At 43.4% G+C, this 20,348-nt stretch overlaps 1 protein-coding gene across 1 annotated transcript; it reads right to left on the bottom strand.

The window, feature by feature from the left end:
- Positions 1–201: 201 nt before the first annotated feature.
- On the bottom strand, positions 202–18,827 carry LOC117531566 (zinc finger BED domain-containing protein 4-like). The gene is given in 9 exon segments (XM_034194688.1): positions 202–275; positions 409–622; positions 5,960–6,157; positions 6,784–6,905; positions 11,228–11,400; positions 14,166–14,379; positions 14,382–14,543; positions 14,609–16,001; positions 18,657–18,827. Coding segments are annotated over 9 exon segments (2,721 nt in total).
- Positions 18,828–20,348: the final 1,521 nt, after the last annotated feature.

Raw genomic sequence — 20,348 nt, 5'->3', positions numbered from 1 at the left:
AGAGTACGCTGGATGCCAGGGTGGCAAGCAAATTTGGCAGTGTGAATGAACTGGAGAACAGCTGAATGTGCAGATGGTGGAACAAAAAGACATCCAGGGGGACCTCCCCCAGCATCCGGATGGTGAACCTGTGCCTCCCTGACAACCCTTTCAATGTCCCATGTCAGAGCCCCAACTACCACCTGGTCAGGGAGAATGTGGTCAGAGGTGGTTTTGCTGTTGAGGGGGTGTATTGCCGAGAGAGCGCATCAGGTTTGGTGTTCTTAGGGCTGGGTCTGTAGGTGAGAGAAAAATTAAATTTTCCAAAAAACAAAGACCACCTGGCCTGCCTGGAATTTAACCTTTTGGCAGTTTGAATGTAAGCTAGGTTCTTGTGATCTGTCCATACAATGAAGGGAATGCACGTACCTTCTAACCAGTGTTTCCACTCCTCCAGTGCTTCCTTCACTGCCAGGAGTTCCCGGTTACCCACGTCATAATTGCACTCATCGGGAGACAGACACAGAGAAAAGAAGGCACAAGGGTGGAGCTGCCCATCGCCCTCAGCCCACTGGGAGAGGACGGCCCCGATCCCAATGTCGGAGGCATTGACCTCCACAATGAACTGACGATTCAGATCGGGCTGGACCAGGACGGGGCGGTGGTAAAACGATGTTTGAGAGTGTTAAAGGCCTGATTGGCTTCAGGGGACCAGAGAAAATGAGTTTTAGAGGATGTGAGCTGATGGAGAGGGGCAGCTATCTGACTGAAATTACGAATAAACCTACGGTAGAAGTTGGCAAATCCAAGGAATTGCTGAAGTTGTTTAACATTGGAGGGAGTGGGCCATTCAGAAACTGCGGTAATCTTAGGTGAGTCAGGCTTGATTTGATTATGCTCGAAAACAAAACCTAAGAAGGAGACGGCGGGCTGGTGGAAAGTGCACTTCTCCGCCTTAACAAACAAACGGTTCTCAAGAAGTCTATTAAGGACCAAACAGACATGTTGGGTGTGTTCTTGGAAGTTTCTGGGAAATATTAGGATATCATCTAGGTACACAAATACAAACCGACTGAGAAAATCACGTAGTACATCATTAATGAGATTTTGAAAGACGGTGGGAGCATTAGTGAGACCAAACAGCATCACAAGATATTCAAAATGGCCCAGGGGGGTATTGAACGCAGTCTTCCACTCGTCCCCCTCCTTAATGCAGATGAGGTGGTAAGCGTTTCTAAGGTCTACTTTGGTGAAAACGGACGCCCCCTGCAGCGAATCAAATGCCGAATCAAGCAGTGGAAGAGGATACCTGTTATGGACAGTAATGGCATTCAATCCGTGGTAATCAATGCAGGGGCGTAAAGACCCATCCTTCTTCCCCACAAAAAAAAAAAAAAAACCTGCCCCTAAGGGCGATGAGGAAGGACGAATGAGGCCGGCTGCCAAGGAGTCTTGAATATACTGCTCCATTGATTCCCTCTCTGGGCACAACAGATTATATAGCTGGCTGAAGGGAAAAGAAGCGCCCGGAAGCAAATCGATGGAGCAGTCGTACGGTCGATGAGGTGGTACGGAAAGTGCGCGATGTTTGCTAAATACGTCTTTGAGATCGTGATATTGCTCCGGAACGTTGGAGAGATCTATCGTTAACGGAAGTGGTGTCCTTAGACCCCTTGGCGAGGGGACTGGAGGAACGAAGACAACGGAGGTAGCAAGCCTCACCCCACCGGGAGATCGTTCCGGTCGGCCAGTCTATCGTGGGATTGTGAAGATTAAGCCAAGGATGTCCTTGACTATCCAGGGTTGGGTCCAGGAAGCAGAGTTGTAGTCTTACACACCTCTCTGCAGCTTCTCTCCCCCTGCCATCCCCTCATTACCCCATCCCCGTAGAGACGGTGCCTGCTCCCAGACCACCAATAACCAGCAAAAATCTATTTAAGCATAAAAATTCAAAAAGAAAAAATAATATAGCACCTTCAACTGCACCACAGACTAAAACAGTTAAATGTGGTCTATTAAACATTAGGTCTCTCTCTTCTAAGTCCCTGTTGGTAAATGATATAATAATTGATCAACATATTGATTTATTCTGCCTAACAGAAACCTGGTTACAGCAGGATGAATATGTTAGTTTAAATGAGTCAACACCCCAGAGTCACACTAACTGTCAGAATGCTCGTAGCACGGGCCGGGGCGGAGGATTAGCAGCAATCTTCCATTCCAGCTTATTAATTAATCAAAAACCCAGACAGAGCTTTAATTCATTTGAAAGCTTGTCTCTTAGTCTTGTCCATCCAAATTGGAAGTCCCAAAAACCAGTTTTATTTGTTATTATCTATCGTCCACCTGGTCGTTACTGTGAGTTTCTCTGTGAATTTTCAGACCTTTTGTCTGACTTAGTGCTTAGCTCAGATAAGATAATTATAGTGGGCGATTTTAACATCCACACAGATGCTGAGAATGACAGCCTCAACACTGCATTTAATCTATTATTAGACTCTATTGGCTTTGCTCAAAAAGTAAATGAGTCCACCCACCACTTTAATCATATCTTAGATCTTGTTCTGACTTATGGTATGGAAATAGAAGACTTAACAGTATTCCCTGAAAACTCCCTTCTGTCTGATCATTTCTTAATAACATTTACATTTACTCTGATGGACTACCCAGCAGTGGGGAATAAGTTTCATTACACTAGAAGTCTTTCAGAAAACGCTGTAACTAGGTTTAAGGATATGATTCCTTCTTTATGTTCTCTAATGCCATATACCAATACAGTGCAGAGTAGCTACCTAAACTCTGTAAGGGAGATAGAGTATCTCGTCAATAGTTTTACATCCTCATTGAAGACAACTTTGGATGCTGTAGCTCCTCTGAAAAAGAGAGCTTTAAATCAGAAGTGTCTGACTCCGTGGTATAACTCACAAACTCGTAGCTTAAAGCAGATAACCCGTAAGTTGGAGAGGAAATGGCGTCTCACTAATTTAGAAGATCTTCACTTAGCCTGGAAAAAGAGTCTGTTGCTCTATAAAAAAGCCCTCCGTAAAGCTAGGACATCTTGCTACTCATCACTAATTGAAGAAAATAAGAACCCCAGGTTTCTTTTCAGCACTGTAGCCAGGCTGACAAAGAGTCAGAGCTCTATTGAGCTGAATATTCCATTAACTTTAACTAGTAATGACTTCATGACTTTCTTTGCTAACAAAATTTTAACTATTAGAGAAAAAATTACTCATAACCATCCCAAAGACGTATCGTTATCTTTGGCTGCTTTCAGTGATGCCGGTATTTGGTTAGACTCTTTCTCTCCGATTGTTCTGTCTGAGTTATTTTCATTAGTTACTTCATCCAAACCATCAACATGTTTATTAGACCCCATTCCTACCAGGCTGCTCAAGGAAGCCCTACCATTATTTAATGCTTCGATCTTAAATATGATCAATCTATCTTTGTTAGTTGGCTATGTACCACAGGCTTTTAAGGTGGCAGTAATAAAACCATTACTTAAAAAGCCATCACTTGACCCAGCTATCTTAGCTAATTATAGGCCAATCTCCAACCTTCCTTTTCTCTCAAAAATTCTTGAAAGGGTAGTTGTAAAACAGCTAACTGATGATCTGCAGAGGAATGGTCTATTTGAAGAGTTTCAGTCAGGTTTTAGAATTCATCATAGTACAGAAACAGCATTAGTGAAGGTTACAAATGATCTTCTTATGGCCTCGGACAGTGGACTCATCTCTGTGCTTGTTCTGTTAGACCTCAGTGCTGCTTTTGATACTGTTGACCATAAAATTTTATTACAGAGATTAGAGCATGCCATAGGTATTAAAGGCACTGCGCTGCGGTGGTTTGAATCATATTTGTCTAATAGATTACAATTTGTTGATGTAAATGGGGAATCTTCTTCACAGACTAAAGTTAATTATGGAGTTCCACAAGGTTCTGTGCTAGGACCAATTTTATTCACTTTATACATGCTTCCCTTAGGCAGTATTATTAGACGGTATTGCTTAAATTTTCATTGTTACGCAGATGATACCCAGCTTTATCTATCCATGAAGCCAGAGGACACACACCAATTAGCTAAACTGCAGGATTGTCTTACAGACATAAAGACATGGATGACCTCTAATTTCCTGCTTTTAAACTCAGATAAATCTGAAGTTATTGTACTTGGCCCCACAAATCTTAGAAACATGGTGTCTAACCAGATCCTTACTCTGGATGGCATTACCCTGACCTCTAGTAATACTGTGAGAAATCTTGGAGTCATTTTTGATCAGGATATGTCATTCAAAGCGCATATTAAACAAATATGTAGGACTGCTTTTTTGCATTTACGCAATATCTCTAAAATCAGAAAGGTCTTGTCTCAGAGTGATGCTGAAAAACTAATTCATGCATTTATTTCCTCTAGGCTGGACTATTGTAATTCATTATTATCAGGTTGTCCTAAAAGTTCCCTAAAAAGCCTTCAGTTAATTCAAAATGCTGCAGCTAGAGTACTGATGGGGACTAGAAGGAGAGAGCATATCTCACCCATATTGGCCTCTCTTCATTGGCTTCCTGTTAATTCTAGAATAGAATTTAAAATTCTTCTTCTTACCTATAAGGTTTGAATAATCAGGTCCCATCTTATCTTAGGGACCTCGTAGTACCATATCACCCCAATAGAGCGCTTCGCTCTCAGACTGCAGGCTTACTTGTAGTTCCTAGGGTTTGTAAGAGTAGAATGGGAGGCAGAGCCTTCAGCTTTCAGGCTCCTCTCCTGTGGAACCAGCTCCCAATTCAGATCAGGGAGACAGACACCCTCTCTACTTTTGAGATTAGGCTTAAAACTTTCCTTTTTGCTAAAGCTTATAGTTAGGGCTGGATCAGGTGACCCTAAACCATCCCTTAGTTATGCTGCTATAGACGTAGACTGCTGGGGGGTTCCCATGATGCACTGTTTCTTTCTCTTTTTGCTCTGTATGCACCACTCTGCATTTAATCATTAGTGATCGATCTCTGCTCCCCTCCACAGCATGTCTTTTTCCTGGTTCTCTCCCTCAGCCCCAACCAGTCCCAGCAGAAGACTGCCCCTCCCTGAGCCTGGTTCTGCTGGAGGTTTCTTCCTGTTAAAAGGGAGTTTTTCCTTCCCACTGTAGCCAAGTGCTTGCTCACAGGGGGTCGTTTTGACCGTTGGGGTTTTACGTAATTATTGTATGGCCTTGCCTTACAATATAAAGCGCCTTGGGGCAACTGTTTGTTGTGATTTGGCGCTATATAAAAAAAATTGATTGATTGATTGATTGATGCCCAACACCACTGAAGGAGAGGAACGAGAAACAAAAAAACTGAAGAGTCTCCCGGTGATTCCCAGAAATTAAGAGCGTGACAGGTACTGTTTGGTGAGTGATCGAAGGAAGAGAAGTGCCGTCTAGCACCGAAACCTGGATGGGAGTGTGAAGTTCTACCACCGGAATGTGAGCCTGGGCTATAATACTAGGATCTAAAAAATTAGCATCTGCGTCGGAATCAACAAGAGCCTGGAGTTGAAGAGACATATTATCAGAAAAGAGAGTGGCCGGGACTTGAGTGTGTGAGGAACGTTCACCCATGAATTGAGTATGGCTCACTAATAGCCTGTGTTCTATTGGCGAGCGTTGTCTTTTGGCCAAACCCGACATTCACGAATTATGTGCCCCCAAGTAACGCAGTATAAACACTCCCCAGTCATCAGCCGCCGAGCACGCTCCTCTGGAGTTAATCGAGCCCTGCCGAGCTGCATTGGCTCCTCTGCAGGGGGCGCTGCAGGCACGGGGAGTGTGCTCCCAGTGGGGCGTGAAGAAGAAGGAATGGGGTCCGCGCCCGGAAAGAAACGAGGTGAAGACGCGCGCTCGACTCTTCAGGTTTTCTCTCACCGTCTTTCCCTCAGCCTATTGTCTATCTTAATTGCCAGAGAAATGAGTTGATCCAGGGAAGTAGGTGGATCACGGACCGCCAGTTCATCCTTAAGCGTCTCAGACAGGCCATTTACAAACGCGTTCCGAAGCGCAGCTGCATTCCAGCCAGACTCCACAGCAAGAATACGGAATTCGATGGAATAAGCCGCCACGCTACGGGCATCCTGCCTGATGGATAAGCGCTGGGAGTTCGCTTGCTCCCGCATCGGGTGATCGAACACCGTCCGGAATTCCTGTTTAAATGTTTGATAAGACGCAAGAACCGGAGACTGGTGCTCCCATAAGGCTGCGGCCAAATCCAGGGCTTCGCCCCTAAGCAGATTTACAAGGTAAGCTATTTTATCGGCATCAGATGAATACATTGACGGGCGCTGGGAAAATACTAAAGAACATTGGAGGAAAAAGGAGGCACATTTGTCTACTGCTCCAGCATACGGTTCAGGGTGGTAGATAAATGGTTCTAGAGATGGAGAAGCTAAAGCTGCTGGGGGTACAGAGGCTAATGGTGAAGCTAACAGAGCTGCTGTAACTAAAGAGGATGTGGGAATAGTTGACAATCTATCATTAAATGCAGTGAGCTGAGTGCAGAGTTTAGAAACCTGAGAGGCTAAAGCCTGTGGTTGGTCAGAGAGAGCAGCTAGCTGTTGTTGTTGGCTAAGGAGTGCTCCCTGCGAGCCAAGAGCCTTGCAGATCTGGGCTTCTCCTGCCGAGTCCATGTTGTGGCCGGAAACTCTTGTTATGGTGAAAACACCCAAGGCAGAGGTTAGAACTCATATGGAGGAAAAGAGACCGGGAGTAGCAAAAATATAACAATTTATTAGTAAGTGAATATAGAACCGAATTGAATGCACAGATGAACCAAGCACTGGAGGAGGTAGAGACGAGCCAGGGTACTGCAGTGAGGGTACACTTCCAACTGAGGTAAATGGAGCTGAGCCAGAGCAGGACCAGGTGGCTGACCAGGCTGATTGAGTCCAAAATCTGAAAGCACAGGAAAACAGGGTCAGAAGGCAAAAACCAGAGAACAGCAGAAGCTTAAGAAACTGAGCTGAGGCCAGAATACCCCAAAGGCAACTGAGTTTCTGGCATCTGAGTGAATGAAGAGTAGAGGTATAAATACAGGTGTGGTTGGTTGATTGCAGTCAGGTGAGTCCAGTCAGCTCCATGAGTCAGCCAGAAAAAAAGACAGGAAGGGAGGGGGAGTGAAGCAGCAGCACAACATATTTTGGTTTGTCTGCATTGCGTTTTCCTCCCTCACTCTCTTGCACCTGTTCCTCATCTGCCAGCCACACCCTCCTTTCCAGATCCTTCGTTCTCACATGCACGTTGTTTTCCTGTCACCGCCTTCGTTATTTAAACTGCGTCTGTTCACTCCCTCACTGCTCGTTTGTTGATGATGTTCATCACTTACCAGCGCTTTGTCTTGTTCTGTTTTTGCTCTAGCCGTGTTTTGATTGTGCTCTGTTTACCAGACCCTGTTTCTGCCTCAGCTCTGAAAACCCAGTGTCTAGTCTTTAACCACGTCCTCTGTCTCATCCTTTTCTGGTATTTCTGCTCCGCGGAGTGTCTACCTGTTACTGAACTCCTGCCTGTAATAAAGACCATCCTTTTACTCATACATCCTGTTTGAGAGCCTGCATTTGTGTCCAGCCTCCGTCTGTGCCTCGCCTCCGCTCAGCCCTGTCACCTTGGAGGAGGTGGCTGAGAGGAGGGTGTTAGCCAAGTTCACATCCATCATGGACAACTCCTCTCACCCTCTGCACTGGACTGTAGTGAAGCTGAGTAGCTCCTTCAGTGACAGACTGAGGCACCCTCAGTGCAAGAAGGAACGAATCCGCAGGTCATTCATCCCTGCTGCTGTCAGACTGTACAATAACAATGTGAAATAACCATATGCAATAATATGTCCACAGTATGTGCAATATTAATCTGTCTACAAATCATGTGCAGTAACAACTTGTTTATAAATTCCAGCACTAGTGTCACCTTATCACATCTAAACTTTACTTCACATACTGTAAATAAGATGCTCCTATTTTTATTTCCAATCATATATATATATATATATATATATATATACAAGGTCTGTTAGAAAAGTATCGGACCTTTTCATTTTTTGCAAAAACCTGATGGATTTGAATCACGTGTGCTTGCATGAGCAAACCTTGAACCTTGAACTTTTTCACGCCTGTCGATTGCATCATTTTCTGGTAAGTAGCCTTTGTGTGAGGACATGTGTTGTGCTGTCGGCGGATTTTCATTTCAAGGAAAAAGACGGAACGACTGGAGCAGCGCCGCATCAAATTTTGCCAGAAACTGGGCGACAGCCAGGTGGAAACCATTCGGATGATTCAGGCGGCTTTTGGTGACTTTTCAGTCGTGTGACTATCCGAGAAATTGTGGAAGAGGTGGGCATGTCACAGCATGTCCTGTGAGACTTCAACACGGAGGCACTTTTGCTCCGCCGTTAGCAGCAGCATGAATTTCACCGCCACACTTTTCATGGCCAAATCTTCTGTCACAGTGGAATGTACCGAAAAAGTGCTGATGTCCACCTCTTCCGCAATTTCCCGGATAGTCACACGACGGTCCCGCATCACCACAGCGTTCACTTTGGAATGATCCAGTCATTTCAGCATGTTGATGGCCAACCGGAGCGTGGCTCGCTCTCCACCGTTGTGTGGACGTCTTTAAACCGGTTGTACCTCTCCTTAATCTGTGTGATGCCCAAAGCATCGTCACCGAAAGCCGTCTGGATCTTCCGAATGGTTTCCACCTGGCTGTCGCCCAGTTTCTGGCAAAATTTGATGCGGCGCTGCTCCAGTCGTTCCGTCTTTTTCCTTGAAATGAAAATCTGCCGCGTGCACTACACATATAAAATTTCTACTTCATTTTCTTATTTTATTGTATTGTTACAGGTATTATTATTGCTTTATCTTTGCACATTTTCTTCTACGCACACTCATCTTGTGTGTTTATTAAGAGCTGACATAACATGAATTTCTCCATTGTGAGATCATTATATATATATATATATATATATATATATATATATATATATATAAATGGCTGAGTGGATCCTTTTCATTTGATTGGTGGGTTGTATGTCATGTGACATGGATTATTCATACCTTTTGCCATTGTTTCATTGACTGTGCAATAATTCTTTTTTAGTGTTTAATTTTGGTGCTATATGAAATTTGCTGTTGCACGTCCCGACCACTGCTTGTACTCACGCTACCAGGGGCAGCATTTAGCTAAAAATCGCAGTTTGTTTTTTGTTGACAGACGATGATTTGAAGGAGCTAACTGGCGGTGCTAATTCTTCTAACAGTAAAAAAAAAACAAAAAAACAAATCCACTCCGCTGTAAGCCTTCTGGAGCCATGAAGAGCTGTTAGGATGAAAAGCTGGACAAATTTATGATGTGATTTTTTGCTGGACTGTGGAACTACAAGTCTTTGCGGGGGGTACACGAAGTCAGTGCACGGCATCACAGACGACACTGTTACAATTCTGAACTCCAGTTTAAAGTTTGTGTTGGACTTTTAAGCACCAGTGGAACATGAAAATGTACTGTAAATACCTTTTCTGTTGTTTATAAGTTAATAAAATATAAAATGACAAGGATCTATTTTAACCGTTATATGAGACAAATAATGAATGTTTTTCATTCTTATAATGGAATGAGTATTTAATTAGGTGAAAGCTGGAATGTACCATACAACTCAGTTTTGCCTATTGAATGGTACATTCCACCGTTCACCTCATGAAATAAACGTACCAATGAACTCGTAAACATTCATTCTGGGTTACTCAAACAGGTAACTCAGCTAGTTCTTTCTATGACATCATAAACAATGAAAACTCTCATAATTCAATTCGTAATTTATTTTATTGTGTAAAAAAGATGTATACAAAAATGTATATAAAGACACATCATAACAATAAATACTGCATCTTCAGTTCACCCTGGACTTTTGTACTTCAAAGCTTAATTCATGGCCTCTCAGAAATCTGCGAAATTTCCATTTTCAAAACCATGCATACTTTTATAAATCTCGATTAGGTACATCTAGTATGTCTCTACAGTTAAACCTAATTCTAAAAGTCTCTCTTCATAAGACGTGCTGCAATTCTGGAACCAACTTTGTGGCCCTTCTCTGCACTTTTTCTAAAATATTTGTATCTTTCTCAAGGTATGGTGTCCAAACTTGAACACAATATTCAAGATGGGGACGAACAAAGATCTTATCCAAAAGAAGAAATGACTCTGTCGGTACATGAAAATGCTCTTTTTATCATGCCTGTCATCCATGGTTCTAAAAACAACATCAGGGTTAAACATGGTCTAAAGACCCACATTTAATCAACGTCTACAAATAGACAGTGAAAAATAAAAAACACTTTGGGGTATTTTCTTCTTTCCAACAGAAAAATGTTGACCGTGTTTGACTCCTCCAAGAAGCGACTATCTGATTGGCTGATGTGTCTGAGCCAATCACTGTGCTGCTTGGACGGAGGTGACAGTCTGCTCGCTGACCTTCTCTGTTCTTCTCCAACATTTCAAATTCATCTTTTATTCTCCTCATTTGTCCGAGTCCGTGGACCGGAGCATTTCAACAGGTAACACACTTTATTTGCACATAAGCCAAATGGCGCTAATGGATGCTTTGGACTCATTAACAGACTAGTTTAGCAGGAAGTTAGCAGCGGAGCTAGTTTGGAGCTGGTTACTATAGCAGCTAAACAGATCAAAGTTAACTTTATTTCTGTTTTCTAAACTTATAAACTGTTTCTAATGTGTTCACTGTAGTGGCTCATGGCTGTAAAGTCAGCAGCAAAACGCGCTTTAAAGAAAACGGTCATTTATAAGCCACTTCAGCATTTCGGGCGCGCGGGGGCTGATGGGAAGGCATCGGGACAAACAAATGTACGTTCTTGACGGCGGACGCGTATTTAACGTAATATCGCTCACTACTGCGTGCGGTAAATGGCATTTCTCATCAAAAGTAAGCATAATAAATGTTTCCCAGTACATTGAACTGTGTTGTTACGGAAGCGTATTGCATTCACTGGATTAAACAAAATTGACCGCCGATCTCATAATTACGACATCAGGATCTCGTGTCTAAATTGTTTTATGTATATTCTTCCGTACTTCCAGTCCCTCAGTAAAGACGCGGGCTGAGCTCAGCCGTTGATAACACACTGTAATCAAACACAAAGTGTAGATTTTCCCCTGAAGTGCTCCCGGATGAATGTCCAGGGAGGAGCACGGGGCGTCTTTCAGCTTTCACTCACACAGCCCCACCAACCACTGAGGGACAGAGCTGGGCACATGCCAGTCTGTGGGCCCCGTGCCCCGCCTCGCTGGCTGAGATTCATTCATCCAGGAACAGTTTAGGGGGAAATCCACACTTTGAGTGCGCCGTGGTGTGCGATCTGGAATTCTCACGCTTGTCTTTACCGATGGACTGGAAGTATGGAAGCACATTGTACGGAAGTGATTACACACACGCACACAATAAATAGCTTGATCTCGTAATTACTAGATCCTGATGTCGTAATTATGAAATCAGCGGTCAGTTTTTTTTTAATACGGTGAATGCAATACGCTTCCGTAACTGACAGCTGCGCACTAGAGCCCGACCATATGGATTTTTTTGAGGCGGATGCCGATAATGAAATTTGGATGAAAAAAATGCCGATTTTTTTTAATGAATAAAATGTTCTTTTTTGGACCCTTAACAAAAAAGGTATGAGCTAAAAGCTGAAGCTTTGTCCTCATATTGATTAACTTTATAACAGAGAAGAATTTTCAAGTTCAAAAAATGCAATCAAGAATTAAACCTTTGTGAAATTAGCAAATACATATCCTTAAAAAGAGTTGTGAAATACATCTGATCTTGTACCTCTTGTTGCTGCAACTTAGATATAGGTTATATTACAGGTAGCAAAACTTTTTCAGTTGCAGACAAGTAATTGTGAGAGGAAAGAAACACTAACACTAAGGAAACATTATTTTCACAAGACTCCTTTATTTTTCTATTCTGAAACTTTCAAGAACAAAAAACTTTCAAACAACCTTAGTGCAAGCAGAGGTTGGTTTTAGTGCTGGTAGAACATTTTAACAAGAAAACACCCGGATATAACATGTGAGGAAACTATCATATAACAGTACAATAAGATTCTTTTCACAAGACCCTGTAGTATGTTTGTGCACTTTTCAAGAACAGTAACAAAGAACTGTCTAGTACAAAAAAAAATCTGCAAAGTTGCATTAATCTCTAAGGAAAAGATAAATAACATTACAAAAAAAACCCTCAACTCTACAAAAGTTATTAAACAAATCTTGAAACATTTGCCCTTCATTCTTGGTCCCTTTGGGTGGAAATCAGACGATAGGACTGGCAGGATATTTTTCATTATGTACGAGGTCTATTAGAAAAGTATCCGACCTTATTATTTTTTTCAAAAACCATATGGATTTGAATCACATGTGATTGCGTCAGACAAGCTTGAACCCTCGTGCGCATGCGTGAGTTTTTCCACGCCTATCGGTTGCGTCATTCGCCTGTGAGCAGGCTTTGAGTGAGGAGTGGTCCAGCCCCCTCTGCGGATTTTCATTGTCAGGAAATGGCGGAATGATTTGGGCTTTTTTTCCATCAGAATTTTTTCAGAAACTGTTAGAAACTGGCAGCTGGAAACCATTCGAAACATTTATCTGGCTTTCGGTGAAAATTTTATGGGCTTCACAGAGAATAAGGACTGTTACTACAGCTTTAAGGATGGCTTTAAGGACGCTCGGCGCGCCGCGCTCCGTGCCGCCATCGAGAGCCACAAACCACCGGATCATTTCTAAACAGATGGCTCTGTGGATCCGAGGCCGTCGTGTGCACTTTCTCTGGTTATCACAAGAGCTGGACAGCAGCCATTTTCCGGCAGATTTCACTTTTAACAAGAGATTTTCTGATGGAAAGCCGAGCGGAGGCTTCGCGCGTCATGACCGATTTGCTGATGGAGCGAGACAAAGGAACACCTCCTTTTTGGTCTCACAGGACGGCTTTGAGATGCCGTTCAGACAGCTGTTGGTGGTTTTTCCATCGAGTGATTATCCGAGAAATTGTGGCTGTGCCTGGACGTGCCAGAACATGTCCCGTGAGGCTTCATCACGGCGTTGCTTTGCGCCATGCAGCACCGCCGCGATGCGCGGAATTCCTCCGCACGTCTGTCTCAATGTGCCGAAAAAGTGCTGATATCCACGTCTTTTCACAATTCCTGTGCTAGTCAGACGACGTCCCGGATAAAACACAGCGTCCAGTTTGGAAATGAACGGCGCATTCCACTGTTAAGGAGTTTTTGTTATGGAAAGAAGAGCGGAGGCTTGGCTCGTCGCGGCGGTGCCGCATGGCGCACAGCAACGCCGTGATGAAGCCTCACGGGACATGTTCTGGCATGTCCAGGCACATCCACAATTTCTCGGATAATCACTTGATGGAAAAACCACCAACAGCTGTCTGAACGCCATCTCAAAGCCGTCCTGTGAGACCAAAACGGTGTTCCTTTGTCTCGCTCCATCAGCAAATCGGTCATGACGCGCAAAGCCTCCGCTCGGCTTTCCATGAGAAAATCTCTTGTTAAAAGTGAAATCTGCCGGAAAATGGCTGCTGTCCAGCTCTTGTGATAACCAGAGAAAGTCCACACGACGGTCTCGGATCCACAGAGCCATCCGTTTAGAAATGATCCGGTGGTTTGTGGCTCTTGATGGCGGCACGGAGCTCGGCGCGCCGAGCGGCCTTAAAGCCATCCTTAAAGCTGTAGTAACAGTCCTTATTCTCTGTGAAACCTGTAAAATTTTCACTGAAAGCCAGATAAATTTTTCAAATGGTTTCCAGCTGCCAGTCTCTCACAGTTTCTAAAAAAATTCTGATTGGGAAAAAAGCCTAAATCATTCGGCCATTTCCTGACAATGAAAATCCGCAGAGGGGGTGGACCACTCCTCACTCAAAGCCTGCTCACAGGCGAATGACGCAACCGACAGGTGTGGAAAAACTCACGCATGCGCACGAGGGTTCAAGCTTGTCTGACGCAATCACACGTGATTCAAATCCATATGGTTTTTGAAAAAAATAATAAGGTCGGATACTTTTCTAATAGACCTCGTAAACATTATGTTAACATAATAACATTAACTTTTTCACAAGCTCCCTTTAGTTTCAGGTACTCTTAATATTGCTACTTTAACAGAGGTAGGTTGTAGTATAGGAAGCACAGTTTCTCTGCATTTTCTCCTTTGAGGGAGCTGCGTCTCTCCTCATAAATGTTGCCAATGACTCCAAACACCCTCTCACTTGGCACAGAAGAAGGTGGACAGCAGAGATACTTCCTGGCCAAGGCTGACATTCTAGTGAAGCGGTAACTGTTACTGTTCCACCACTCCAGGGGGTTCCCTTTTTTCTTTCTATCATTGGCTCCCTCAAGTACCGCTCCAGCTCTTCAAGGATCCCCTCAGGTTCTTGTTCTTCATTTGTTGAAGCAAGCATGGTGTCATAAAGGCTGTCCAGTACACTGGGATTTTGACCCTCTTCCAGCCTTTTTTTTTTTTTTTTGGTTCTCCCTTGCCATCATCATCACTACCAGTTTCTGCTGGGATTGTGACTGCTTGCGTTTCTGCAGGTATACTTTCGACCTCTTCCTTGAGCCAGGCTTTAGCTTTGGCCAGTGTCTCTGGTGAGAAGGGCCACTCCTTGTAACGTGGATCCAAGAGACACGCCAGCACCACCTCTTTTGTGTCTTGCAGATGAGAGAATCTTTTCTCCAAACTCTCTTGCATGGTCTTCCTAAGTGTTTTGATTCCTCTGCTGCTAGGTTCTTCTGACTCAAGCAGACGGCGGAGCACTGCTACACATGGTATGATGCAGGAGGCCGAGGAATCTTCTTTACTCATTTCACACGTTATTTCTTCTAGTGGTGTCAATGTGTCAACCAGGTTGGCTGCCACGTCCCACTGTTCAGCAGTTGGACATAGAAAATGGCCATGGTCACAAGAGTAGGTTGTGACAGCTCTCTTTTGCTCCAACATCCTGGCAAGCATGTGGAGGGTTGAATTCCACCTGGTAGGAACTCCCTGGAGAATTGAATGTTTATGAACACCAACCTCCTCCTGAATGACCGACAGTCGCTGCTGTGCTACAACAGAGTGGTTAAAGTGTGTGGCTATTCTCTTCAATTTGGCCAGTATGTCCCCCACCATCCTCTGGGAAGCGAGGTCATCATTGATAACCACTTGAAGGGTATGCGCAGTACAACTCAGGCCAGGCATCTCTGCAAGTTTTAATCCTTTGACCATGTTTGCACCACTGTCCCTCAGCACCAGATGAACACGCTGTGCATCAATGTCCCATTCTTTTAGTAAAGTCAAGAAAGTCTCGCTGATGCATTGCCCTGTGTGGGACCCAAACATGGCTTTTACATTCAACACAATTTGGACTCTCTCCCAGTGTTTGTCAATGAAGTGGGCAGTTAAGCTCATGAGAGACTCAGTTGATCCAGACCAATAGTCTGTGGTAAAGGCAATGCTATTTCCAGCATTTTCCACAGAGAGAAGTTCCTTTACCCTTCTCGCAACTTTTGAGTGTATTTCCTGCATCAGCTGTATACAGAAATACTTTTCACTTTTTGGAGTATATCGGGGTTCTGCCTTGGCCAGTAGTCTTTTAAACCCTTCACCCTCCACAACCGCATAGGGCATGACATCAGAAGCAATCATCTCCATTATAACTTTGTCCATTTCTTTTGATCGTGGATCATTTGTGGACCACTTTGTTGTTTTATCCAACACTTGTGAGAGTGTAGGCTGAGTGCTCCTTGGCACGTGTTGTGCTGCTTTTTCTTGTGCTTTCTCATAAGCATTTTTATGTTTACTTTTAAGGTGGCACCAAAGATTTGTGGTGTTTTTTAATTTTAGCTTACTTGATCCTTGGCTTACTTCAGCTGTGCAAATATTACACACAACATTACCGCAAGTGTCCTCAGTGTAGTAGTCCCACTCCTTGCTTTTTCTGCTTTGTGCCATCTAAAAAAATAAAGAGAAGATACATAGTGTGCATCAGTGAAAAAAGTTTTGAACAAATATTGCAATTAGGGGTATCTTATTTAAAAATTCCTGTGGAGCATGCATGAATATAGATACCAATGGTACTGATGAAATCATCATCAGATGAGGGCCATGGATGTATGCAGCACGATGAGTTACCAGAAAATTTATGTAGCCCTCTGGTGTCTTGTACACCTGATTTTCTTTACCTTGTTATTTAATAATGTGCTTTGCCACGAATTAACGACTCATATGAGTCAACAGGGTTCTAGCTACAATAAAATTTTAGAGTAGTGGTAATGTCGAGGGAGAAGTGATGGGGGGCAGGGGTAGGGGAGGCAGCTTTTGAAAATTTAAGATAAAAATTAGCCAATCTAGGGATACCCAAAGGGCAAAAGCCAGGTACGACAGCCCAAGTCCCTTCATCATGTCCAGAAGGTTGGGGAAGTTTGTTGAGCGGGCAATCTCATTCTGGATTTGCCAGTACATGGCCCTCAGTGAGGCAGTCGGAGTCCATGGACATTTTTAAGTCAAGGCTTAAAACATATTTATTCACTTTTCTTATGAGTAGTTTAATGGGCCGTAACGGCTGTTTCAACCTCTTAGCAGTAAACAAATGTTTTTCATGCTAGAAATAAGGTCTACACAACGTGGGCTTAATAAAAAGTGTGACCGATGCAATGAAGCACATTTGACGCATTACTACATAAACTGAGGTAATCAAACTGAGTTGAACTGAAATGGGAGAAATGTGGGGTGAATGTAATCGCAAAGTTATTACAGACAACATCCTTATAAACTTACTTTTGTGAAGCCGATCAGTGCAGTGTGACGGCGAACTACGGGGGCGGTGATGAACACATTTAAGCAGGGGTGTAAGCAGCTCTCAGTTGAATGGAGTCAGAGCTTCATCTACTGGACAAACGGTTCAAGGACATCTTACATTGCCGACACAAACATTATTTCAGTAACTGTTCTGTTTATGAGAAATTATCGGCGTTTTATCGGCAAAATTTCGGCCGATGGTGAGTACTTTGAAAAGGGCTTATATCGGCCGATAATATCGGTCGGGCTCTACTGCACACATGGCTTTGTTTGTCCCGATAGCCGCCGACCACCGTGCATGCGTACTTGTAATGCTGAAGTGGCTTATTCAGTAAAAATATTTTTCAAAGGGACAAAAGGAAGCGTGTTCACAGAAACATGCGCCCCCGACAGACTGTGCGCGTATGGCGCGTGAAGAAGCCTCGGATATTTAGAAGACCCGGGAAAAAAATACAGACTTAAGTGGGGGGAAAAGGCTGCAGGGGTGGTGTCCAAGTGGTTTCAGTGCGGAAGGGTCCCGGTTTGATACCCGCCGCTGGCACATTTCTCCATCGTAATGTGGAGTTGGGTCAGGACGGACATCCGGTGAAAAAAACTTATGCCAAATCAACATGCAGATTCACCTCTGATTTGCTGTGGTGACCCCGAGTGCAAACTAGGGAACAGCCGAAGGGTCTTACTTACTTTTTACTGTACTTCAGGAGAAAAAAATCAAAGTGAGCAAGTATAAATCTATGAACAAAGTTAGGGCTGAAACAATTAGTCGAGTAACTCGAATAATTTTATTACAAAAAATGTTCAAGGAAAATTCTGTGCCTTGAAGCCTCGTTTAACGTTGTAGTACATATGCCAGGCCTGTGTGTGGTGCTGCAGCGTCCGCAGAAAAAAACCCCAGAAGAAGACTGGAGCATAACAGCTAATCAAATTAGCAACGATAGCTACAGCTTTTCAGCGTGACACATAGAGTAACATAAAGCCTTTTAAGAGAAAGATGGTCCACACTGATAATCCGAAATAGACTTACTGTGCATTTAAAGCAAAACAGTGTGTTTGTCTATTTTAAAAAAAACACACGGTCTGCTCTACGTGGGGAGGGACTATTGACCCGGTGGCCGGCTGCTGTCTCTCTCTGCCCAGTGTGAGGGGCTCTCAGACCGTGCGAGTCACGGCTCTGTCACCGGCCACTCTTTCGTCTGTGTTTCCCTCAGACTCACACTGAGTGTTTGACTTTTAAATTTTTGCTTTTTTGGGCAACACACAACACTTCACAAACACGGTAACTTAAATAAAATAATAATATTAAAACTAACTGCGAGGTTTGCATGTTCAACCTCCAGCTGAAATGCATCTGCTGAATTGCAGAGAAAGAGGGATAAAAAATCACGCAGGGACCCAGTCCATCAACCTTTATATATAAAAAAAAAAAAAAAAAACTTAAAAATGGTTAGATTTTACAAGTTGGAGAAAATGAGACAGAAAGCCACATCTCATTGCAATTTCAGCAAAATGCCAACACTTTGGCACAGGGACATTGTGCCATTGCTTAGGGAGAGCCCTGGACTATTGATGTTGTTTAAAAACGCAAAATTACTTTTTATCCAGTTACTCGATTAATCGCCAGAATAATCGATAGAATACTCGATTACGAAAATAATTGATAGCTGCAGCCCTAGTTAACATTTATTTGTAAAACACTTGCACAACTGTTTCTTTGGCTTAAAGAATCCATGTGGAAGAAAATGAAAATTCTGTGTAAATGAAATTGCTCAGAAATTGCTCTTTCCCCCACAACAAGGTGACATTCCACACCCCCAGAGCTAGCCTCTGCCGCCTGGGTGGTCCACCAAGGCCCTCGACTTTCACTGCCACCTGTGGGACAGCACATCCGACACCAGTGGTTCCCCCTGTGGGTGGGGAGCCAACAGGGTGGAGATGGAAGGTCCACATTGCCTTTTTGGGCTGTGCTTGACCGGGCTCCATGGCAAACCCAGCCACCAGAAGCTCGCTGACGTGCCCTCCATCCAGGCCTGGCTTCAGGGCTTTTTCCGGGCCGGGTCACGTTTCCTCTGCCTCGTTCTCTCATGGTGTCTTGCCAACCATTCTTGGTCTGGCCTCTTGCTTGAGACCAATTTGCCATGGGAGACTCTACCAGGAGCACAAAGGCTCCAGACAACATAGCTCTCAGGTTCATAGCGGCACACAAACCTCCCCACCACAATGGTGATGGTTCCCGGAGAGGTTGTTGATGATGCATTTAAAAATTTATGGCTTGCTTTTTTTTTTTTTTTTTTTGCAGTTGAAAGGCTTTGTGTTTCCAAAAAGTTCCAAGTTTGCTCAGCAGGAAAACAGAGAGCGAAAGAGAAAACAAGAAAGAGAGAGTGAGTGAACGAGAGGGAGAAAGAGGACTTGATTTTTAATTTTCACTCTTAACACCTGCTTTGACAATGTAAACATATGTCTCCCATGTCAATAAAACTCCATTTTAGAGAGAGTGAGAGAGTGAGTGAGTGTGTGTGAGTTCTTTCACCAAAACATCAAATCTAGGCTTGCATCTTTGATACACCTGCTGGAAAATTGTAGCTGAACTTTCAGGTTTTCTTTTTAAGAAAATCTTCATATAAAATCAACAGTAATGATCGTAATCGTATTAAAGCAAACAGAGCACTGGTATCGGAATAGTATCAGCATCGACAGATATCCAAATTCAGGTATCTGGAAGTGAAAAAGTGTAGTTCGTGCATCCCTACGTACACCAAAACGTGACATACAGCAAGTGAGTGAGATTTGTTGGAACTGTTAGCTACTGCTTGAACTGTTCAAGATGTATTGTGAGTACCAAACAACAGTGCACTCTAACTCATGGCATAGTTTCAGATTGGTTCTGTAACAACTGGAATGCTATAGAGCGTGACGTACACAAATCTTGACATACCACGTCTGTGTATCATGAATGGCCCTAGTGTCAAATACATTCAAAGAAATAGCTGACAAAATAGTAACTAAATCTTTACCTTAACATTCCATAAAAGGCTTCCCTGCATCATTGGTATGTCATCTCTGGGGTGCAAGTTTTGTGATGTACAGAAATGTGATGCACTTTGTAACAGTAACAATAAATGAGTGTACATGTTCCTATGCAAGAAGCTTGGACTGGCTTGACGCAGTCCACCAAAATGTGTTTGGCTTTACCGCCTTTGTCGACCACAAAATTTTTTTTACCATCTCCATCCTACTTTCATTGTAAAACAATGCCTTATTCATTCTACAAATTTTTAGTGTTCGTACCTTTGATTACTACAGAGAAAGTAAATTCCAAATTCCGCAGTGAACAGCACACCGTGCAGGAAGCTGATGCATTGGATGTCTTGAACCACAAGTATCTCTCCAGCCACTTCATCAGAGCTGAGTCGCTTCGATTTCCATCCAATCACGGCTCGTGTAACAGGTTTGTCTGCTTTGGTTTGAGTCAGGAAATTGCACTCGTATTGAGAAAAATCGCCA

This window comes from Thalassophryne amazonica, chromosome 18 (assembly GCF_902500255.1).
Source record: "Thalassophryne amazonica chromosome 18, fThaAma1.1, whole genome shotgun sequence".
NCBI classification, from domain to species: domain Eukaryota; kingdom Metazoa; phylum Chordata; class Actinopteri; order Batrachoidiformes; family Batrachoididae; genus Thalassophryne; species Thalassophryne amazonica.
This window is presented reverse-complemented; position numbering and strand designations above follow the sequence as displayed.